We start from the raw sequence: 24,534 nt of genomic DNA, 5'->3' as shown, positions 1-24,534 counted from the left end.
ATATATTAGACATTCAGCTCCACCTTAGAACATAAGAATGGCCGTACTGGGTCAAAACAAAGCTCCATCTAGCCTAGTATCCTGTCTGCCGACAGCGGCCAATGCCAGGTGCCCCAGAGGGAGTGAACAGAACAAGGAATTATCAGGTGATCCATCAAGTGAACACTCATCATCATACCAACAAACCAACTGCATGTCTCTGCAAACCAGTGGCAAGTGCAACTCTCATATGTCCTTAACACAACTCATACATCCCCCTATTAATCAGTCCTTGAAGGCTCTGTCATACAGGAAAAAGGGGTTAACAGCAAGATGGTTAAATTTGCGGAGGATACTAAATTACTTGCGATACTTAAATCCAAAGCTTATTGCGAAGAGTCACAAAACTGGATGATTGGAAACAAAATGGCAGACGAAATTCAATGTTGATAAATGCAAAGTAATGCCCATTGGAAAACATAATTCCAACTACACATATGAAATGATAGGGTCTAAATTAGCTGTTACAACTCAAGAAAGAGATCTTGGAGTCATTGTGTCTAGTTCTCTGAAAACATCCACTCAATGTGCAGTGGCAGTCAAAAAACTAATAGAATTCTAGGAGTCATTGGGAAAGACAGAAAATACCACAATGCCACTATATAAATCCATGGTATGTGTATACCTTGAAATACTTGCGGGCAGTTCTGGTCGTCCCATCTCAAACAGGGTAAATTAGAATTAGGAAAAGTGTAGAGAAGGGCAACAAAAATGATGAGGAGCATGGAGCAGCTTCCATGTGAGCAGGGATTAAAAAGACTGGGGTTATTCATCTTAAAAAAGAGACTGCTAAGGGAGATTTGATATAAGCCACTAAAATCATGACTGGTGTGGAGAAAGTGAATAAGGAAGTGTTATTTACCTCTTCCCATAACACAAAACCCAGGGTCATCCAATGACATTAACAGGCAGCCGGTATTTCTTCACACTGTGTACTGTCAACCTGTGGAATTCCTTGCCAAGGGATGTTGTGAAAGCCAAAAGCATAACTGGGTTCAAAAAAGTATTAGATAAGTTCATGGAGGATCAGTCCATCATTGCCGGTTAGCCAGGAGGGTCAGTGATCCAACCCCATGCTCTGGGTGTCCCAGAGCCTCTGACTGCTGGGACTGGATGATAGGGATGGATCACTCGATAATTGCCCTGTTCTGTTCTCTCTCTGATGCTGTACAGCACCCAGGCATGGAATTAGGCCAGCACAATGGTAAATAATGCAATGAAGTGAACTCTGCTCTAGTTAGGACCTACAATCCTGCAGAATGCTCCATGCACCTTGGATTCCAAGGCCCTGACCAGTGCCATGATTCTGCAGCAGATTCAGTTTGCCACATTGTCTAGTGCCATAACTATGCTCGGTGCTTTACAGACAAGTAAGGCAATGAGGCTCCTGGCCATGGTGCTGACAATCCAAACAGGGCAGATGATCATGAGAAATGACTGCAGACCTTAGGGCTCAGGGATGGGAGAAGGAAGACAACAGAAACAGACCGTACAGCAGATCATATCCCTTAATTTGTCTTGTATATTTCTTATTTTCCTAGCTAGCTATGTGAGGTGTTTTATGGTGCCTATCACCATTGGGTCTGAACTGAGACTAAACAAAAATGGGGTAAGCTGTGTTGGTTCCTGTGCATAGAGGGCTGTTTGAATGGCATGCTATTCTTCCTCCTTGTTAGTACTTACTGGTGCTGTTCCGGTGAAAGTCTGGTTTCAAGGGGGAGGGATGTGGGCCCGACATGGTCTTACCTGTTCTTGAGAAAACACAAGCTGCTTCCTTCCCTCCACCCCCCTTTCTGATGAACAAGTGTAAAAACAAAGCTAAGTCCAACCCAAGCATATTCTGCAGCCCCATTCCACCCCATGTCACAGGCTTGTCCTCACGAGTCTGTGCAAACTTTCCAGCTCTGATCCTTTTCTAGGGAGCTTCTGGCCTCTCTCATCTCCAATCTCCAGCTCTTTAGCCTCACCTCACCAGGGTCCCAGACAATGAACCAGGCATGAGGTCTGACTCCAAACTCTCCCTGCTTCTCATTCTCCAAGGCCATTAGTATTGTAGCCACAGTCCCTTAGCAAAGTCTGCTTTCAGGACTTGTCTATGTCTACTGTCCAGCCAAATTCTGCACCCACTACTCGAGGCATCCCAGGAACATCCCCAGCCAGGGACAGTCTCTTCAGGGCTCATCCCTAGCCAGTCTGCTTTGTTACCTCTTCCCAGTTCTGCTCTCCTAAGGGCTCCGTAACAAAGCCCACTCAAACATTCCCCTTCTGTTTGGCCTCGTCTAAGGCCTCTTCCAAAGCGTCTTGACCAGACAGAGAGACTCTTATCCCTTTCCTTGTAACTCTCAGTAGAGAAAGCTAAAGCCTGCTCCTTTCCAGGCTCTTTCTAGTCTCTTCACTGGAGACACCTACCAACAGCTCCTGCTCCTTGCGGATCTCTTTCCACTTGGAAGGAAGGGAGTTGTTTCTGTTCCCTCGCTAACCTTCCCAGCATTCCTGCCAGCCACACACTCCCCAGGTACCTTGCTACAGGAACAGGATAGGGCTGGACCAGGGATAGCTCAGTAGTTTGAGCATTGGCCTGCTAAACCCAGGGTTGTGAGTTCAATCCTTGAGGGGGCCATTTAAGGATCTTGGGCAAAAATTGGGGATTGGTCCTGCTTTGAGCAGGGGGTTGGACTAGATGACCTCCTGAGGTCCCTTCCAACCCTAATATTCTATGAACATGTATCTATGACCACAGACTTGCAGATAACCTGATCTATTCTGGCAGGATTTCCATAGTTGTGGTACTGCCCTGAGAATGCTCTGTCCCATGCTCTGGGTGGGGCGTAGAGCTCTGGCATGCCATTGGAGCGAGGTGTCCAAGCGTGCTCCAGGCTTGGGAGATGAGTGCAGGATGGTGAACCCTGCTGGGTTAGGTTGGGGCCTCCCCAGGAGCAATAAGTCCTGGAGTTAATGGTCTGTTTTCGTAGATTCAAAGATTTTAAGGCCTCTATAATCATCTGGTCTCTCCTGCTACATAGCCTTGAAGTTTAGGACAAGAAGTCTGAACCTGATGCCGTGAAGGAGGGGGATCCGCAGAGGGTGATCTGGTCTCGTGGAGGTTAGAGAGAAGGGGAGAGAATACTGCCCCTGTGGTGCTCTGCAGAGGTGAGGAGGCACAGGCCCACACATGGCTTTCTGCACTCTGTCCAATAGGAATGACTAGAGCCAGCATCGTGCTGTCCTCTTCACTCCCACAAGCTCTCCTGTGTCCCATCAACGCCACATGATCAGTGGCTTTATCCTTGTCGTGTGTTTGCTTTGTACGTTATGGCGAGCACCCGGGCAGGGCTAGGAAGCACTGAGTGGAGCGGAGAGAACAACAATGTGTGGAGGGCTCTGCAGGAGCAGAGAAGGAGATTCATGCAGAGAGAGAAGGAAGTGCTCCAGGCATACAGGGCGCTGTGAAAACAAGCACAGAGGCTCACATGGGAGGGTAGAAAACAATAAGCATCAGAGAACCAGGAGAGAGCAGAGCATAAAGTGCAAAGCGAGGGGAGAAGACAAGCTGAGCAACGCCTTTCCCAGCTCAGGTAGCATTCCAGGTGGCTACCCAGACTCACCAGAACTGCCAGAGAGGGGCTGGAAGGTGTGATCACGGTAGCTCCACAGGCAGCCCTGGAAAGGGGGACCAGTGCTGGCAGCTTTAGCTGAATGGCTTGTTCAATTAAACATGGAGCTGGAATATGATGATCACTGGCCTGGGTCCTGGCCCTGCGTGACCAGAACGGCGGGGAGCCCCCGGATTGGGGCTGGGACAGTCTGAGGGGATCACTAGTGGAGCTGGAATGCAGAGATCACCTTACTGATTCTGAATGCTTGAACTCTAGGCAAACCTACACGTTTGTGGCCAATGACACAAGCAGCAGCACTCGGTATGCTGCATTTGAGTTGGGAGTTTCACAGCATAAGGCTCTTGAAACCCTGACTGTGAGCTGGAATGGCCACCTTCCCCTCCACCTGCCACACCACACAAAGGAGCCAGCATGTGTGAGCCACGAAGGGCAGAGGAAGCAAGGAACGAGACAGAGTATCAACAGCCAGTCTGATTCCCCCCCGCCCCCTGCATACACCGACACAGACTCACACTTATAGACAGATGCACAAACAGAGAAACGTGCACACACAGATACACTCACAGACTCACACACATGCAAACAGACAAATTCACACATCTTCACACAGTACATGCCCCAGAGCTACTGACAACCGGAGAGCAGGGCTGCAGCATGTGTTTCCACCCACATTTCTGTACACGTCCCCCCATGAACGACTTGACAGCAGGAGGAGCAATATCCCGTTACACTCCTGTCCAGGGCCAGGGCAGCATCACAGCACCACCAAGCTACTTGAAATAAAACAAATTCCATTTTCTGCTAAAAACTCTGAAATGCTGCCATGTTCTGGATAATCTCTGCTGTGGTTAGCTCACTCTTGTCCAGCACGCAGGGAACTGATCCTCTTGAGTTTAATCTTCCAGTATTTGGAGCGATTTCCTTATCAGTTTGTTACACAGGCAGACCAATTGCTCAGGCTTATGGGATGCTGAAAGAGAGCAGCACTGGGTCCAATGGGTCACATGGTCAGGTTCAGCAAGCAGTCCTGCAGTGCAGGACCAGCTGCGGACCAGCTGCGGACCAGCTGCAGACTTTCAGCACTGGCTACCATCACACCAGAGTCCACTTGCCATATTGATCCAAATGACAGCTGTGGTCAATACCCTTCACAGCTACTGGAACCTGAAAAGCCAGCAAGTGTGGAACTCCATGGCTGAGGTGCCGGTGGAAGCAGCATGCCCTCCCCAGCTGGAGTCACACACAGCAGGAATAAGTTGCCTTAGCAAAGGATTTGACTCCTGGAAGACTCTGAAGCACAGTGCCTGCTAACAGAGATCTGTAAGGGCAGGAAACCCAATGGATACAGGAAGGGGAGGAGAAAATGCTACAAGGGGACCCTGGGGCTACAAAGGAGCTAGGCACAAATACTGCCCAGCAGAGAGGCCGTTGCCAGGGTCTGCTGCAGCACTGGGACAGTTTCATTATAAGGATGTGTATCTTCTGAAGCAAATTAAAGATTTCTATCTCAGGGAGCCTAGACCAATATATCTGAACAAGTGTCATCCTGGCTGACCGCTTACCGCTGTTACCACCCATTAGGACAGCTCCTTCCCAGGGGTGCAGTCCCCCTCCTGTCCTCCACAGGGCCACCCAATTCCTCATTCCAAGCGGATTTGACAGCAGAATGCAGGGATCAATACCTAGGAATCTGCTCAATTGCAGCCGCTGCCCCTGGAGTCAGGGTTTGGGCAGAGTGCATGGCTGCAGCCAGCAATGCAGCAGTTTCTCTCCTTGGTTCCCCATGCTCTCCCTTCCTCACTGGGAGCTGGGAGCCTCCACTTTCAGGTCTTTAGCCCTTTCTCACACTGCATCATTTACACGAGAATAGAAGCAAGTCACCGCTGCTGGTTTAGGTTGCTAGTGCATTAAATAAAGTTACTAGCCAGACCTATAGAGTTGGAGTGGAGTCTTCCTTACCTGCCTCTGGGATTCCTCCTGTAGCCTGCCACTGGCCTCCAGGTCTTGTTCGAGCTGCTGGATCCAGCTGCATTTCTGCTCCAGTTCTGCCTGCCTCTCCGTCTGCCTGGTCTGCAATTCATAGATCCTCTGCTCTTGAGCATCCAGCTATTGACCCGCCCAGGGAAAGAAAGAAAAAATGGAAAAAAAAATCAATTAATACTAAACGGCTTAACAAAACCCTGAACAGCACAGTCCTGATGCTACTGGAGGTGGGGACTGAGGGGAGGAGAAACACCCCCCCGACTAGCTGCAAGAACCTGATGTTCTGGGGACAGGAAGCCAATATGGTAGGTGCGATTTGCTAGCACACCAGCCGCAGTACTGACATGTCCAAGTCAGGGGAGGCAGGGAGCTGCAGACACTCCTCTGAGGGACACTTGCCCTCATCCCTTCTTAGGGGGAAGCTCTACGGAGTCTGAACAAGGGACAGAAATAGAAGGCAATCGCGCAAACACAAAGTTATTTAAATAAAACAAACAAACAGCCAGATCCCAGCGCTGGCTATGTGTTGCAGCTCCAGGCTGCTCTGCTGTGTGCTATGGAGTGTTGGGGCACTCTCCTCTGGCATTGTCTGTACAGAGAAAAGAGAAAGGAAAGCCTTGGTACCTCGGCGGCCAGCCCATCCCTTTTGTCCTGCTGGAGCAGGAGCTGGCTTTGAAGAGTCCGGACTTTTGCATCTCGGCGTTCCAGCTGGAAAGTGTTTACATGGAGAGGGAGAAAGGAAGAATCATGAATACCAACCAGTGAGCAATTATCATGACAAGACTAAAGCACTGATCCCCAAAGCTAGCTGTGTGCAAGCCCCATTACTGACTGGCATCTCAGATGCTGGGGACTTTCTCTGGACAGGCAAGGTGGAAGTGGTGGCAGTAACTAATTCCTCTCTGCAATGGCCAGGAGTGACTTCTGTCACTGGCAGAGCAGACAGCAACTGGGAGGCAACAGATTTTGCTGGCCACAGATCCTGAGAGTTTTTTTTAAACTCAGCATTGGGAAATCCTCTGCAGTGATTGGTCAGTAGCATGGCAATATCCTGACATGACAGCTGGGGTTGGAACTACTTTTGTTCCTTGTCACTTTCTACAGGTGATATCAACGCACCTCATTTATTGGGGTCTGGGGTGGCCCAGAGCAGGGCTCGTTTTAGGAGAAAATGGATTATCCTCCGTGATCTAGTAAGGCTAAACAAATAATGCACATTAGCTAAATATAGTAACAGCCTCCCAAGCACGAGGTCACATGAGAGGAGAGACATGGGGTTTAGAAAGGACGTGGTTGCATCATCCTCCCACTGGAAATTAGCCATGGATAGCTCCTGTTCAAAGGCTTCCCATAAAGAGAGGCCCCCAGGCATGATGCACTTACGCTCAACCACAGAAATCTCTTCCTAGAGCTAGTGAAGAACAAAGGCTTGGACAATTCCATGAGCGTTGAAATGCCCAGGTCTCTGCACTCTTGCTTCTTGTCCAGAGCTCCCCCTGCGGAACTCAAAGCACTCTCTGGGTCCCCCAACGTGCTGTATGGCCCAGAGCACCCTGTTGGACCCACTGCCCCTCCCCAGGTCCCCACTGCCCTGTATAGCCCAGAGCTCCCCTGCAGAGCCCACAGCACCTCCTCAGGTCCCCATCATACTGCACAGCCCAGAGCTCCCCCCCCCGTGGGGCCCACTGCTCTGTACAGCCCAGAGCTCCCCGCAGTGGGGTCCACTGCCCTGTATGGCCCAGAACTCCCCTGCAGAGCCCACAGCACCTCCTCAGGCCCCCAGTGCCCTGTACGGCCCAGAGCTCCACATGGCTGAACTCAAACAGAGGACAGTGGGGGACAAACAGCCACAACATGGGTCCCAGCCCAAAGAGCAGTGGTGGAAGGAGAACGTGGAAAGAGACATGCTTGTGTCTGCAGCAGGAATCAGATTCTCTCCCCCAGATGTCAGGAGTCACCCTCGGCTCACAGAGCTGTAACCAACAGCACTGCTAAGGAAGCTGCATGTCTGTGCTGCAAAGGCCTGCTTGTATCTGTAAGGGGTGCAGCTGCAGAGGGGCTCCAGTTGCTGCCCTGAACCCTGAGCCCTTGGTGGAGGTGCCCCACAAAGATGTGCCTAGCAGTTCAATCAGCTCCATACCTTGGCGTAGCTCTATAAAACTAACACCACCAGGCCAAATAATGGGCAGCACGTCAGGGCTTCCTGTGCTGCCAGTCTGAGAGATCAAGCCCCGGAGACTGGGGTTTATTGTTAAACAAGGCTGGTCTCTGATCAGAGAGTGCAGCTCAGGTTGGTCTCTCTCGACACAATTAGTCTCCAGGGGCCTTTACCTCTGTTTTCAGGAGCTCATTGGTTTGGGAAGACGAGGGGAGACTTTCACAAGGACGGGATCCTGGAGCACTGCTAACCTAAAACACAACATCACGTAGGTTAACAGCAGCACTGGCTGCCAGGCTGCCCAGACAAACAAACAGCAGCAGCTGGCTCAACAAAGTACATTGTCCCAGTCACAGCCCAAGGACGAAGCACCGAGAACATGCTCTCAGCACTACACTCTGGCCAGCAGTGGGGGAGAGGTGGCAGCCCCTCCCCAGGGCCAGCCTTTTGGGATCTGACACATCACCCCCTTTGGAAACAGAGCCCAGTCATGCCTCCTGAACTGTGCAAAGCCCAGCAGCAGCTGTGGCCCCTGGAGCCAGCCTGTGAAAACTTCCACTCTAGGCTTCAGCCTTTTGGAGCATCCCATGCTGATGTCACCAGTTCCCTCATCCCCTGAGTGTCTGAAGGTTTCAGTTGTCCTTCAAGTGTTTACAGACTAAACAATATAGGACTGAAATATGAGTGACAAAAGGTCTCCAAGCTCCCATGTTGCAGACACCTCTGCCAAGTTGCCATGACTGTCCCAAAAAGGAGAAATCTCTCCCATCTCCTCGCATGTGCCAACCAAACTCTCCCAGAAGCAATGGCTGCCCTTCCCACCCCTGACTCCTACTGGGCTGAGGAACATCTCGCTCTCATCAGGCCCCTTCTCCCCCCTCCCTGCCACTACAGCAATCTGGGACCCCGAAAAGGATGCCCTTCAGCCTACTCACCCTACCATGGGGCACAAAATCATAGACTAGCCAGCTCCCCCGGAACCCTGGCTGATTTCAGGAAGTGCCCTACCTAAAAGAAGGGGACCTCCTGGCAGCCACACTCCTAGGTCCTGGCTGCTCAGAATTCTGGGATTTTTGCCTGTGTCTGGCTTAGCCAATGTCTGGCCTCACACAATGAGCTCACTAGTGATTCCTGCTGAACACACAGGCAGTCTGCACCCTCCCTTCCTGGCGTGGCTGCAGGTCGGTACACAAAGAGCAGAACTCAAAACTTTTTGCACTGTCCAGCAGACAACACGGTGGGGGAGACGTAAGCTGCAGAGGCATTGGCTATGGTGCTCCCTTTGTTCACCACTTCCACCCTCACCGTTATTACTGGAAACAACATGTGTGGTCAGTAGTACCTAGAAGCCTGACCCAGGCCATCATGCCAGGCACTGCACATACCCAGAGCAGTGAGTTTGTGCCTTCTTCTGGCAGCCTCAGCCCCCTTTTGCCCCAGGGCACTATATGCCAAACCTCCTCTCTTGAAAACCCACTTCTGGAAGCCCCCAAAGGCAAATCCATGTCAGTATTGTACCAGCACTCCTCCAACTCTGCCACGCTTCCCGCTGCCTCCCCCAAGGTATTGCCAGTTAGCATTACCCTCTGGGGGCTCCCAGAGTATCCTGTCTGGGGTAGGCACTGTGTGTCTTTGTGCCTCATGCTGCCTGTGTGTTACAAACAGGCCCACGTGGCTGCCCACACTGCCACCTCCCACACCAGGCCCACTCAGTCCCCTGTACAGCGGCTGAAGAACTCTGGGGAAATCTAGCCAAATCCTATGAACATGTTGGAGACGGTCTTGAATGCACCCAATGGCTAAGATGCGTTTAATTAGTAACTATCTGACTAAATCTAGCTAGAATTCATACAGTAATTAAATGTTAATTGATTAATAAAAACATATTTACTGAAGACTGTCACCAAGTTGTCAACATTCAATAAATACATTCATAATTAATTTGAATATTATTAACATAAAACGATTTTAATATCTAAATTAAATCCGTAATGGAGCCACCATCATCATAATATCTTGCCTTCCTCAAAGCTGTAATGCTTTAGTGCTGCCTTATGCTATACACGCACAGCCCATTACAACGGGAAACAGCTGGAGTTGCACAGGTAAGCACTCAAAACCCAGCAATTGCTAAAACCCTAAATGGCTCCAGGGACACCACTGTGTGTGTGTAAATCTGGGATCGTGATCTACCAACCACCTCTGTGAACAGCCAGAATCGCAGAGGACTTGTAAGATGGGGGTGCGATGTGGAAAAGGCAATTCCTGGGACAGATGCCAGGCCAACAGGCCCCTAGAAACATGCAGGATTTCCTTTTATTTCGACTGTAACTAAGCCAAGGCACCGCATCTAGATTATCTTGTGCTGAGTTTAGTACTAGATATGTTCTGCAAGTTAGTTCTTTTAATATGGTTTTCAGTCTTTTCTGAATCTCGAGACCAAATCCAGCCAGTGGGGTGACTTGTGCAGAGTGCCCCAAAAAGGGAAACTGCCCCTAGAAGGGAGGGGGTTCTGACATCTCACTCTAGTCAGAGGCCTTGATCAGAAGGGCATGGAAGAGGTGACTCTCTCTCAGACCATTTGTTGCGCACAAGGAAGTGGTTCTGACAAACACAAGGCAGGTGGCTATCAGCTATACAGCAGTGGTTCTCAACCTTTCCAGAAGACTCTACTCCTTTCAGGAGTCAGATTTGTCTTGCATACCCCCAGTTTCACCTCACTTAAAAATTGCTTGCCTACAAAATCAGGCATAAAAATACAAAAGTGTCACAGCACATTAGTATTGAAAAACTGCTGACTTTCTCATTTTTACTATATAGTTATGAAATAAATCCACTGGAATATAAATATTGTACTTACATTTCTGTGTGATACTGAGCCTGTTTTTCACTTGTGAGCCTTGTCTGAAGCCCAGGCCCTACTGCCCGGGGCTGAAGCATTTAACTCAGCTTTGCAGGGGGCTTCGGGCAACTGCTCTGCTTGCCATCTCCTAATGCCAGCCCACCATTTGTGACCCCCCTAAACCCATCCCATGACCACCTGTGGAGCTGCGTACCCCAGGCTGAGAAACTCTGATCTAGATGAGTGGAGTACCCCCTGGAAGACCTCTGAGTACACCCAGAGGTACATGTACCCCTGGTTGACAACCACTGCCATAGAGGACACACGGGTTTAGCAGGTGCAGGCACCAGCCTCATCATACATCCAGCAAACTCAGGCATGGTCCACTAGCCTGTGGCTTTACCTACTCTGTCCTTTCTTGCATGTCACAGGCCTAATGAACATCCTGCAGTTTTCTGGAGGCTTGGCCAAATCACAGGGCCAAATACCAGCCATGATTAGAGGCCTGGAGAGACTTCCGTAAGGCGAGAGAATGAACAGACTGGAGTTTTTACCCAAGGTGAAGAGGAATAGGAAAGAGGATATATTTGAGGGATACATAATAAAGAAGGCTATAGAGGAAATAGCACATACACCTCTCTCATAAGACTAGGACAAGGGGACAGTCCACAACACTCAAAGGCATCAGACTGAACACTGAAAAAAGAATTACTTACGGACACAACACAAATGACCTGTGGAACTCACCAATATCATTGAGGCCAAGAGCCTAGCAGGTCTCTAAAAAGGAGAGGACATTTGGATGGATGATGGGACTAGCCGCAGTCACATTAAAGAGTTAAACTGCGCTGGGACTCCTGCTTCAGGGCGTCTGAAGGAACATGGAGATGAAGCATCTCCCTCAGCAGGACCCACCATCTAGTATTCACACACAGGACAGTCCTGGGCCTTGAGCTCCTGTTTTACAGTCCGAGGCTCTTTCATCCTAATGAGCTGCTCTGAGGAGTGAGGGGTTCAGCCGTTCTCAGACCAAGTCTCCTCTGAGGGTTAAGGGAGCCTGCATGGGGGAGGACTAGCTGCCTTTTGTGGAAGACAGGGTGGAGTTTGGTAACAGAAAGTACAGCACAGATTAACTATTCTGGGCAGGCGGGGCACATTTCAACTACAGCTCCCAACAAGTTCGCCTCACGGAGGTCAGGTTAGGGTGCACCAGCCAGGGGCATTGAGCTTTATCTCCGAGACTTTCCCTGCTGTGCATGTCCTACTCCCTTGGCATGTGGAATAATTCACCTGTGGCCTCACATGTGGACTGTGCAAGGAGAAGTGGGATTACTATAGCAGCTCTCCCTTACCAGAGTCTGTCACAGGGGGCCACAGGGCAGGGGGCTGCAGGTACCATTTTGGTCAGAGTTAGACAAAAGAGTGCATCCTGCAGCACTGCCAGCCTGGGACAGTCTGCCCCTCTCCTGCCAGCCAGACACATGAACAGCCACATGTTGTCCACCTTCCCCTCTTCCCCTCAGAAACAGGAATCCATTTGCTTGCTGCAGGAGAGTCGGTGGCATGTTTAGGGTGAACATTCCCCCCACTCCCCTTTCTCTCTTATTTAAGTGGAATCAATTGTGCCATTTCTGCTTTGCTTTTCAAAAGCAATTACTTTCATGTCATTTCTATAGACATTCACAGAGTGCGAGCGAGCGAGGGCTTGATTATCCATCCCCACCCTTGTCCTGTGGCTTCTGCAGCGGCAAAGTATTAAATTCAATGAGGCATCTATGGGGCTGCGATGGTTTCAGGTCAGAGATGCTATGGAAAGCTGTATGCTGCTCTGCTCCTGTATATGTAAATGGATATATTAAAACCACTGATGTCAACTTGCAATCCTCATCTCCTCTGCTCTCGGGTGATCAAAGCTGATTGCTGAGGCAATTACTGCAAAGGGAAGGAAAATCACAGCCTCCTGCTCATCCCTGAGCTGCTGGAGTTTAATTGCTTAGTGTAGCTGAAGCTGCAGCTCCATCTCCCTTGTGCACACACACACACGTGCAAGCATTTCACACAAGGAAATACACACAGGAATGCTCAGTTTTGGTGAAGCAAGGACAACGAGAAGCACCCCAAACACACGGAGACCACAACATGAAAAATAACCATGTTTTAAAATGAATAAGCCACTACAGCAGGCAAGCAACCAGAGCAGCAACGCAGGGGGGAAACCATAGCCGCAAAACACAAGCTCACAGCAGCAGCATCTCTCATGCTCTACCCCTTGGATCCAGAGTCACTGGAACACAGATCCCTTTCATAAACGGTAGAAAATCAGGCCTCCCAAAACCATGTGAAGTAGGTCAGAGTCACTACCGAAGGAGAAGTGTGAGGCACTGCCAGTGTCCCACCCCCGTGAGTCCCGACTCCCAACCCTGCTATTAAAGCACTAGATCACATTTACACTTGCTTCAGCAAAGGGTGCAGCTCAGTCAGTGCTGAGGACAATTTAACGGCAAGCAGGGGGCACAGACCATGTTCAGCACCACTTCCGAAACTGTGGGTAGAGCTGAGCCATTCAGCTGCAGCAGTGTGTCCACTCAGTGTCACAAAGGGTAACTTTCTGAAGGTTTGTCTACACTGCAATGTGAGCTGTGACTGCAGCACTGGCAGACATACCTGAGCTAGCTTTGACCTAGGTAGCTCGAATGACAGAAGCATGGGCTGTGCAAATCTATCCAGGACGTTGGCTATGTGCTTGTGTAACCCATGCCTACTTGCTGGGTGGCAGGTTTGTATAATTTTTGTTGGTGCCCATCCCCCTCCCTCCACACCTGCCTAAGGCTCTGGGAAGGAGTTTGGGTGCAGGAGGGATGCGGGGTGCAGGCTCGAGGAGGGAGTTTGGGTGCGGGAGGGGTGAGGGTCAGGGTCTGGGATGGCATTTGGGTGCAGGAGGGGGTGCGGGCTCTGGGAGGGAGTTTGGGTGTGGGAGGAGCTGGTTCTGGTCTGGAGCAGGGGGTGGTTGGGGTGCAGGAGAGGGTGAGGGGTGAGGTGCTTACCTCGGGTGGCTCCCAAAAGTGACTGGCACACCTGTCTAGGAGCCGCTACCAGAGGGGGGAGGGGAGGGGAAGGGAGTCTTTGTGGGTGGCTGCCCACAGGCACCGCCACTGCAGCACCCATTGGTCACAGTTCCTGGCCAATGGGAGCTGCGGAGTCGGTGCTCAGGGCGGGGGCAGCGTGCAGAGACACCCTCACCTCCCCTGGGGCCACTGGGATGTGCTGACCGCTTCTGGGAGCAGCATGGAGTGAGGCCGGGCAGCTCACTCCGCTGTGCTGCTGATGGAGGCTGGGGGCCCCTGGGCCCTTTTAAATTGGCTGGGGGCAGCAGGTGGGGCTGGGGAGAGAACCTGCCCCGAACATTGGTGGAGCTGGGCACCAGGCCCTGAATATTCCTGGAGCACAGACACCACGGGCCCATATAACTCACCGCTCCTGCCTGCTTGGTGTGGCGCTGTCCCCCTCTAGTGGCACCTAGACTCTCTAGAGATTGGTGAGTCTGCTACAGCCTTGGTTCAGAGACATGTGGCTTTTAGCTCAAGCAGTAGAGGCTCATATACTAAGCTTCAGCGCTCCCAGGTTCGATCCTGCCCGCCACCAACCAAAGGTCTGTCAGCGTTATACTTGAATGGCTAGGCCATGCTGCCATGGCTTCAAAGCTACTGTTTTTTGAGCTAGCTAGATCAAAGTTAGCTTGAGTTTGTCTATACATGCTGCACTCACACCTCTGATTGCAGTGTAGACATACTGAGTGCCGACCAGACCTTAGGGCTTGTCTACAGTGTGGACTACAGGGGTGTGAACTGCAAACCATAAAGTGGTGTGCTCTCACTGTCCCACGCGGACACTACTGGTGTGAAATAAAAGGCACCTAATTTGCATTAATATAGTCTTAGTTCATGCCAGCAGCGTGTACATGGGACACTGTGGTGCACTCTGCAGGTCACACCACAATAGTCCACACTGTGGTGCCATAGAGGTTTAGTCTAAGGGCTTGTCCACCCAGGGAAGTTAATGCACAGGGAGCGAGGGTGTGAACTTAAAGCAAGCTGGCTCCTTCACAGTAACTCCCTGTGGGGACACTCACACAGCGCACAAGGAGTGAGTGCCCCAGGTGGTTTAGCTTCATACTTGGCCAAAGTGCACTAAGCGAATGTTCACAAAGGTATTGTGTGCAGTAAGAGTTCACACAGGGAACTACTGTGGAGTAATGAGTGTGCGCCAGCTGCTGCTGGCTTTTCCCTGTGTAGAGAGGCCCTAAGCCTTCTGGAACCCACTTCACACACTGTTAGTTCAAACTACATACATCAGCTAAGCAGTATAAAAAACTGAGGACAAGAATCCAGTGCCCAGTGAATCGATGCAGACAGACACAGTATGCACACAGTGGCTGGTGCATGTGCACGCGCGCACACACACACAGAGACTGCTGAACAAACACGCACACACACACAGACTGCTGAACACACACACACACACACACACAGGCTGACTGCTGAACACACAGACACACACACACACACAGCCTGCTGAACAAACACACACACAGGCTGACTACTGAGCACAGACACACATACACACAGCCTGCTGAACAAACACACAGACACACACACACAGGCTGACTATTGAACACACATACACATATACACACACACAGACTGCTGAACAAACACACAGACACAGACACACACAGGCTGACATTGAACACACAGACACACACAGGCTGACTGCAGAGTATGAATTCCTGATTTCTAGTTCTCTGTTACACAGGAATGTATCTAATTTCTGCATGTTGATGCACTAAGCCTTGGAGAGCACTGTATCCTAAAATCCATGTGATATCCATGTGCATTGGTTATCGAGGAAGAGTGAGCTCTGCACTGCATGTTTACACATGGTCTGAGGAGGAGCTACCTGGTACATACTAACCAAAGGTCTATGACCAAAGTGTGCTAAGAGAGAAAAGACACCAAAGACCCTACCTTTGTGGGTGTGGGAAGAATATGACTTTGGAAGGATGTCATTCCAAAGACAATCAAGTGCTGTGTGTGGATGAAGGACTTTTGGAAGAACAAAAGATACCTGAGCTATACAAACTGGGCCAGTTCTAGTATTCCGGAGTCTGGTCTCAGACTATGCCATGCTCAAATGCTAATGTAAACTGGCCCTTGGGAAGAGTCTGTAAGATTGTAGCTACACTCACATTTTCTTTAATATCTTCCGTTGTTGCATGGCCACCAGGGCAGCAATGGTATGTAGATCAGGTGCGGATGTTTTACCACAGCAACATCTAACTCCACTCAGAGAAGGTCACAATGTCAGCATGGTAAAAATGCTTGTGCCCCATCTACACTAGCACTGCTGCTGATGGAGATAATACAAAAGTGGGGAATTACAGAACTGAGCCCCTTTAAGGCCTTGTTCACATGGGGAAGTTGCACTAATTTAATTTGGTTTTTACTTAAACTGGAGCAAACCCTGTGTGGATCCAGTCTGAAATAAGAGTGCCCACATAGGGGTCTGTACCAGTTTAACTAAAATGATTTAAAAATCCGATTTAACTTAAAGTGGTGCAACTTTCTCATGTAGACAAGGCCTAAGAAATAGGAGTTGTGGTTAATAAAGGACTTGAGCCTCAGACCTGGATGTGAGCCTCAAGTGACAAACTGGAAGGAACACACAGTTGTACATGTGCGCACACACTTTTGTCTACACTGAGAAAAGGAATGGTGTCCGAGAATGTGATAGCAAACACATTTTCAAACACTCCTTAGTGCCATCTACAGTCCGTGATGGACATGGAGCTGCTGTAGAATAATTTACTAATCCTGTATGTTGGCCTGGTTATTGGGATGTTTGCTGTATGAATATATTGGGTTAAATTAACAGGACTCTTGGGAAACAAGCAGAAAGGCAACACAATGGCTCCAAATAAGATCCCCCTCAGCAAACACACAAAGGCTGTTAATGGGAAAGCCACTCCCACTGAGCCAACCAGACTGGCTTGGGCAAAGAGGGCCAACAGCTGGGAATGGAGAAGAACAAACAGCTTTGGCTGACGAAGAAGTGACACTCTCTCTAGGGCGCAGTAGCTGTTGGGGAACTGTTCAGATAGAGATTGGCACCCACTGGGTGTCTGAAGAAATTTGGCCCGCTGGGCCTGCCAGCACAGGATGGCAATAATCCTTCTGATTAGATAGACAGGTGTGCAGACTGTCTATTTTTAAATCCTCCTCTCTAAATGCTTTGTTCCTACTGCTAAAATAATCCATGCTGTGGTTTAAGCAGGCTGGCTGGTCCCTGTCGTCCCACGGCTCCCAGACTCCCGAAGGGAAGGACTGCAGGTGTCAGACCTAAGTCAAACATGGTGGACAAGCCTGGTAGACACACGGGGTGCATGCAAGAATGGCATGATTCCACCCCAGCAGATATAAAGGCCCGAGGCCTGACACTGGAGGAGGCACATACAGAGAGACGGTGGGAGGGTAAGCGGGGGCAGAGATGTGGCTTGCCCTGTACCATACAAACAATGGCATCAATATTTATAAGAGGTGTTATCTGGATGTGTTCAGCCCTGGGGTTGGGGGGCGCCCTCATTTTCCCAAGGTAGACACATGCACAGAATCTAAAGGGTTATAGCTTCAATGGTGGGGATCTTTCTGCATCCTGAGACAATTCTTTCTGAGACGGCGCGTAGGGCCAGGGATTCTGATGCTTCTGTCAGTTACTTGGGGGTTCATCGGAGTAACTCCCGGACGAGAATGAAGCTGCACCCGGGGGAGGCAAATCAGGCCCTACGAGTTTATGTTCTGCTTCATTCTGTGATTTTCTCCAATACGTTTTGCTCTATTTCAATGCCTGCACTGAGCTGAGTGACTGTCAGTGAGGACAGGCCCTGCCAGGAGCCTGGCGCAGAAGGAAAATGTACTTGGAGTAGAGATGATGGGCAGAGCAGAGGGGAAGGAGTCACAGCCCTTTCCTCAAAAGCTACTCCACAGAAGCGGAGTTGCGGAGAGGGGAGATGCTCTAACTGCCCCTGTCATGTATCAGAAGCCAGCAGTCAAGCTCCAGCACTGAGTATTTGCAAAATAATAAATGGGGGATCTTTTTGTTTCCCTGCTGGCTTTGAGCCACAGGCAGGAGAGCTGGAATGTCCTTTTCCTTGCTGGTTAGGATTGAGATTCTGCCACTGCCACATGACTCTAGCTGGTATGAAACTCCCTCTAAAGCCCTGGGGCTGGCACCCCTGGAGGAGCATGCCCTTCTTTAGTGGCAGACATGCACAGAGCCCTCCCTGCTGCACTGGATGGGTTTACCAGGCTCGTGCCATGCCTCCTGCTGGAGCTGGATTTGCAGTGGAATGATGTGATTCTCTTTTACAAGCTGCCTGCTCTTTTCATTTAACTCAGAGCCCCTCCCCCACTGCTGCTGCTGGTTTTATTCAATTCAACACTTGAGGGAACTGCAGATGAAATGGCTGAATCTAAATTGCCAGCAATAGAGCTATTCCCTCCCTGACCTGCCCAGCCAGAGTCCTTGTGCACACGGCCTCTCATGCAGCCCCGTGGCACTGGAGCAGCACTAGCTACACCTACACCTTGTGCCTACACCAAGAAGATCCCAAAGGCCCCATTATTTGCTTCTCACAGCAGCCCCCACTTGCACAGCCAGGTAAATGAGCAGAAGGTGTGTGCCTGAATGGGGGAGCATGCCAGCGGAGAGTTTCTGTCAAGGAGGGGGCATGGACATCCCTCTGGAGCAGCACAAGGTGCGACAGCTCCTTGCCTGCCTGTGCTACAGAGAGACAAGTAGGGCCCTGATTCTGTTCATAGGAGCATGCCTGACACCCCTGACAAGTGCAGAGGCGAGGTGTGGGAGGTCATCTCTGTTACTGGACCAAGTGCTACTGGTGAGATATTCCCTCCCCCCATCGTCTCTCTAATATCATGGGACTGGCACTGCATACACAGCACTGGAATGTGCACAGAGCACAGCCCCTCCCTGACCTCCCAACCCCCAGCACACAACAATTCACAGGCAAATGTGCGGGCACAACAAGGGTCCCCCCCCAGCGCTGGGCACAATTGGCAAAGCTGAAAGTCCAGTCCACATCGTGTGTGGTGGGGTGGGGGAGGAGAGCACCACTGCACTCCTCCCACCTCCTGGGCAGTGAGGGGCAGGGAAGGTTCCCACTGGCTCCATTCCCTGGCAAGGCACAAGACAAGGCTCTTCTATGTACTCAAGCCCTTCCCGAGGAGCAAATCCTGCCCCCTCGTTGGTGCTTGCAGGGCTCTGCAACAGAAGCAAGGGGGAGCATTTCCAATTCACTTTGCACTTGTGCTGTTTTTAAACCTATCAATGCACCAATAACATGGGGGAAGGGCAGATTTTCAGAACCAGCAGGAAACTGATGTGCTTCTTTGCCATGCATCTGTCACACCAAGGAGATGGCACATACACAAACCCCATGGGCAAGGAACTAAACAGAGTCCTCCAGACTGCGCAGCTGTCAGCTTTCCTTTCCGCCCACTGCCATGGGCCCGTTTCCCCACTCAAATCCGCACTTTGTCCCCTTTGGGATCAGAGTCTGGAAATTACACACTGGGACCTGGCTGTAACCTGAAGTGCCAGGCAACTTCTGAGAGTGGAAAACCATTGCCATAAAGGGAAAGGGGAGTTTTGCAAATTCTAATGGTCTCCTGCTACTGTCACTGAAGAGTAATGACTCGGACACTGGGCTGCACAGACAAATAATGCTGTGTGACTGCAACCCCAGCCTGGCTTCCCCCAGGTTTCATTCCCACCCTTTGCAGGAAAGAGTGACTCAGGGTGGGGAAGAGGTGCTGGAATCAAGTTCTTTGTTAGGGAAAATGTGCAAGCCCCTCTGTTTCCATTTGAATGGCATTTCATTCTGTCCAGTTCAATGTTTGCGGATCGGTTCTGCCATCTGGAAAAGCTTTGATTAAACCTCCTAATTTTCAGCTAAGCTTTTCCTTTCTGCAGGATAAGCCCTTGACCTGAGAACATAGCAAAGTGGTCAAAAGGAATAACAAGGCAAGAAGAAGGGAGGTGCAGGGGCTCGGAGACAGAGGAATTAACTAGAGAAGTCACCGTGCAGTTTTCTGGCAGCTGCCCTGCCAACTATTTACCAACCTTAGAGCTCTGACTCATCAAAAGATCACCGAGCCTCCTCCAGTGCCTGTCCACCTGTCCGTCACCAGGCTGCGGGCCAGGCCCAGAGGCCACAGCTACTCAACATTTGTTTGAAGGGCCCTGCCCTGAATCAGCTCCTTGGTACCAGACTGCAGCTAGGGCTGGCAAAGCAGGAGCTTCTATTTCCTTACAGGAGAGATTTTAAGACCCTGAAATACAGTATGTGTTACACCCAGTCTGTAAGGATCACAATAGATTCCACCACTGTCCTTCTAATCTCATGAATGTGCTGAACAGCAGCAATGACTTAATCCAGATTTATATCATGTAACCAGGAGCAGAACCTGTCTTCTAGAGGGACAGTGTCCCCAGACCCCAGCTACTGCCCATTGATGGCATCGGTGTAGCTTCCTTAACTATATACACTCACAGCTATGTCCTGCATTGTGAGGGCTCTAGAGTGAAGCTCCTCTAACTGCTCTGTAGTACAGCTCAGCTCTCCACTCACTCACCCAGAAAAAAAATTATACAGATCTTCCAGGAATCAAAACACAGAACTGCTGATCAGCAGTCATTCCCGCTGTAAAGTCAATGGGTTTTTCTCCCCCCAGAAATGGGCTAAAGACAGACAACTTACAAACATGTGCTCAGTTATTAAAGGCTTCACATTAGACCAAAGAAGCTGAGATCCCCTTGCATCACACAAACTGCCGATAAATCAAATTCTAGCTGGTGCTGAAGCCAGAAGGGTGCAATGCCCAGTGGCTGAAGAGGACTGGGGCAATCCAGAGGTGTAGTGAAATGGTATGCAGGTGATTTGGTAGCTGGGAGGTCAATGGGTACTAGAGGCAGTCAGAGGTAACAATCGGATTTCTCGCAGGGGTTGGTAGCCACGAGATCCAACCCTAGGGGCCAGGTTGGCATGATAGATAGGTGAGGTTGGATGAGGAGTGTAATCTGCAATGGCCTATTGTTGAGACTGCTTCTTCTTTCTGCTGGGGTCTTCATACAGGCCAAGTATCCAATGGGAATGCTGCCTGTCCAGCCAATCAGGGGCTTGGCTGTTGTGGAGCTGTAGATTCTTCGCCCGAAGGCTGCTGGTCAGGGGTCGTGGTTCAGCATTACCTCTGTGGCACGAAGGCTAGGGATGCCATTTAGGGATCCCACAGGCCTAGGTTGGACAGTGGCGTCCTGACAAAGCGGCTAGGAAATGAGTCTGGGAACAGCCAAGGGAAGGCCTGAGCATTAGATTTGAAATGATTGCATGAATGTTGCCCTGGGAGCAGGAGAAACATCTACTGGGGGAACTCTTTTCAGAGTAGCAGCCGTGTTAGTCTGTATTCGCAAAAAGAAAAGGAGTACTTGTGGCACCTTAGAGACTAACAAATTTATTAGAGCATAAGCTTTCGTGAGCTACAGCTCACTTCATCGGATGCATTTGGTGGAAAAAACAGAGGGGAGATTTATATACACACACACAGAGAACATGAAACAATGGGTTTATCATACACACTGTAAGGAGAGTGATCACTTAAGATAAGCCATCACCAGCAGCAAGGGGGGGAAAGGAGGAAAACCTTTCAAGGTGACAAGCAAGGTAGGCTAATTCCAGCAGTTAACAAGAATATCAGAATATTTTCCACCAAATGCATCCGATGAAGTGAGCTGTAGCTCACGAAAGCTTATGCTCTAATAAATTTGTTAGTCTCTAAGGTGCCACGGGTACTCCTTTTCTTTTTAAGAATATCAGAGGAACAGACCTACAGACCTAAGAGTGGCTATCCTTCAACAAAAAAGCTTCAAAAACAGACTCCAACGAGAGACTGCTGAATTGGAATTAATTTGCAAACTGGATACAATTAACTTAGGCTTGAATAGAGACTGGGAATGGATGAGTCATTACACAAAGTAAAACTATTTCCCCATGGTATTTCTCCCCCCCACCCCACCCCCCCACTGTTCCTCTGATATTCTTGTTAACTGCTGGAATTAGCCTACCTTGCTTGTCACCATGAAAGGTTTTCCTACTTTTCCCCCCCCTGCTGCTGGTGATGGCTTATCTTAAGTGATCACTCTTCTTACAGTGTGTATGATAAACCCATTGTTTCATGTTCTCTGTGTGTGTATATAAATCTCCCCTCTGTTTTTTCCACCAAATGCATCCGATGAAGTGAGCTGTAGCTCACGAAAGCTTATGCTCTAATAAATTTGTTAGTCTCTAAGGTGCCACAAGTACTCCTTTTCTTTTTGGGGGAACTCTGTAAGGGAAGTTACTCACCTTATTGTGACTGCAGTTCTTCCAGATGTGTGGTCCCTGTGTGTATTCCACTGCGAGAACACACATGCTCCAGGTGTCCGAGATGTGAGAATTCTTGAAAGCTGTGTCCATTGGGGTCCACACCTGCACCCCTGCTCTCCTTGTGCTCCGCACCCAGGGCATAAGGGTTGGGGCAGACTGGCCACCTCTCCAGTTCCTTCTCTACCACGAAGCTTGTCCTGATCTGAAGCAGAGGGGAAGAAGGATGGGGTGTGAAACACAGATAGGGACCACACATCTCAAAGAACTTCACTGCTTCTTTTACTTTGTTGTTTAGCCATCACACTTTTTTTGATTCTCTGACTATGTTTTTATGTCAGCAGTAAGGGTTTTGAGCCCTGTTGTGACAGAGGGCTAGGCAACAACAATTGAGCCAGGACTCTGGTCACTGCAGCTCCAATTAAACACTGTAGAACAGACCTGGTTAAGCAGAGCTGGGCCTAACTAGTGGGTGGAGGAGAGCCGAAAGGCTAATTAAGTCATTTGGCAGAGGCTACAAAAAGACACAAGAAGGACGCAGAAGGAAGAAAGCAGGCAGTGAGAAGGAAAGAGCGATTGCTTCTCCTCACCTGCCTCAGGAGCTGAGGACTCCCTAGGACTACTGGAGCAGAGCTGTATACCGTACAAGTGTGGTGGGATCCCACATTGTAAATCAACTGCACAGGGTGCTCTATCAGCAATCAGGTCTGAGCGGTTTGTAGACTGAAGCAGAGGCAGGAGTGAGTAGGTTCTGCCATACTGTCCTCCATATTTTGTCCCAAAAGTTCAGGAACTTTAGAGTAATTCAGGAAATCATAGGTTTCAGAGTAGCAGCCGTGTTAGTCTGTATTCGCAAAAAGAAAAGGAGTACCCGTGGCACCTTAGAGACTAACAAATTTATTAGAGCATAAGCTTTCGTGAGCTACAGCTCACTTCATCGGATGCATTTGGTGGAAAAAGCAGAGGAGAGATTTATATTGTGTGTGTGTATATAAATCTCTCCTCTGCTTTTTCCACCAAATGCATCCGATGAAGTGAGCTGTAGCTCACGAAAGCTTATGCTCTAATACATTTGTTAGTCTCTAAGATGCCACGGGTACTCCTTTTCTTTTCAGGAAATCATAGTTGGTGAGAAGGGCATGATAGCTTGAGATTCTACACCGAAGGCTGGCAGATGTAAACACCTTCTTTCCCATAAAATCTATATGCCTGGACTCCTTACCTGCAGTGATGGCCCTTGGATGTTGTCTGGATTTTTCCATGTCTGCCTGACTACCAATGAATGGGGGCAGGGTGGCTGAACAAGAACTCTGTTCCCTTAGACCAGACAAAATATTGCTTTTCTGTCCTTGAGAGTAGGGGCATAGGTAGCCAGCATTTGCCATACAGCCCTTGCCAGTTCTAGTATGGCTTCATTTAATGGGAGAGGGACCCAGCGGGATTCTGTAGGCTGTAGGATAGCCAGGAGCTTATGTGGAGATCTCTGGACCTGCTCTAAGGAAATCTGGAGTTCTGCTGCCACTCTGTAACATCTCTTGAAATTGGCTATGATCATCTGGGAGAGATGGTGAGGCTGGAGCAACCTTCTCATTGGATGATGAGAGTGATAATTCCTGTTGGTACTGATAGTACTGGTGGGTCCGGCTCATCTTGCTCCCCTTCCATGGGCTAAGGGGGAGGTTCTGGTTGACCCCTTGAAGAAGGGGGGTGGGTAAGACTCCGTTGGATTGCATAGATTCCGAGTACTGTGCAAGTCCCCAGTTAGGGCCAGTCTGAGAGTTCAAAAGCAGGTTGCAATGGTCCCCAAGGCATGGGGTACCACCAGTCCCAAGGAGGGTCTCCATGTTTGCATGGCCTAGCCTGGTTCCAGGAGACTCCTGATCCCCTGTCTGGGCTGCTCTCTCTAGGTGGAGGTAAAGCTGGTTTCACCAGTATGTCTGACTCGCCCAATGATGAAAAAGTCCCATATGGCTCCATCGGCAGTGCTGCTGGTTCTGTAGAGGGGACATCACGGTTAGTGGACGGGATGGGAGATAGACTTCTCTCAGACTTTCCAATTCTCACTGGTATTAGAATCTCCCTGTGAGTATCAGTTCTGCTCTACCTCCGGAGTGGTATAAGTCATCCGCCCCTTCAGATGTTGTGTACCGCCAGAGTAGGTGTAGATGGCGGATCCTTATGGGGCTGTGACAGTACTGTCAGTGCATGAGTCTCTGATCTGGTGGTTTTCAGGAGACCCAGTGGTTCCTGGTCCTCAGGTCCCAGAGTTTCATTTTAGTTGGTACCATAATCAGCAAAGTTGATATCGAGGCTAATACAGAAGAAGCCTCACTCCTGTGTGCTTTCTGTTAATGTCCATAAGGCTTGAGAGGCCTAAGTCCTTGTGGCTTAGGCATGAAGGCTC

General features: G+C 49.8%; 1 protein-coding gene and 1 long non-coding RNA gene across 2 annotated transcripts in view; one reads left to right on the top strand and one right to left on the bottom strand.

The window, feature by feature from the left end:
• PMFBP1 (polyamine modulated factor 1 binding protein 1) overlaps window positions 1–24,534 on the bottom strand; it is a 371,385-nt gene that overhangs the window by 119,427 nt on the left and 227,424 nt on the right. Inside the window, 3 exon segments of the mRNA XM_043494730.1 lie at window positions 5,616–5,762; window positions 6,264–6,347; window positions 7,971–8,048. Coding sequence (XP_043350665.1) covers window positions 5,616–5,762; window positions 6,264–6,347; window positions 7,971–8,048 — 309 coding nt within the window.
• LOC122456232 lies at window positions 22–19,323 on the top strand. The gene is made up of 4 exons (XR_006274991.1): window positions 22–158; window positions 1,654–1,657; window positions 13,798–13,806; window positions 19,313–19,323. It is a non-coding gene; the product is annotated as an uncharacterized LOC122456232 (long non-coding RNA).

This window comes from Dermochelys coriacea, chromosome 12 (assembly GCF_009764565.3).
Source record: "Dermochelys coriacea isolate rDerCor1 chromosome 12, rDerCor1.pri.v4, whole genome shotgun sequence".
Taxonomy (NCBI): Eukaryota; Metazoa; Chordata; order Testudines; family Dermochelyidae; genus Dermochelys; species Dermochelys coriacea.
This window is presented reverse-complemented; position numbering and strand designations above follow the sequence as displayed.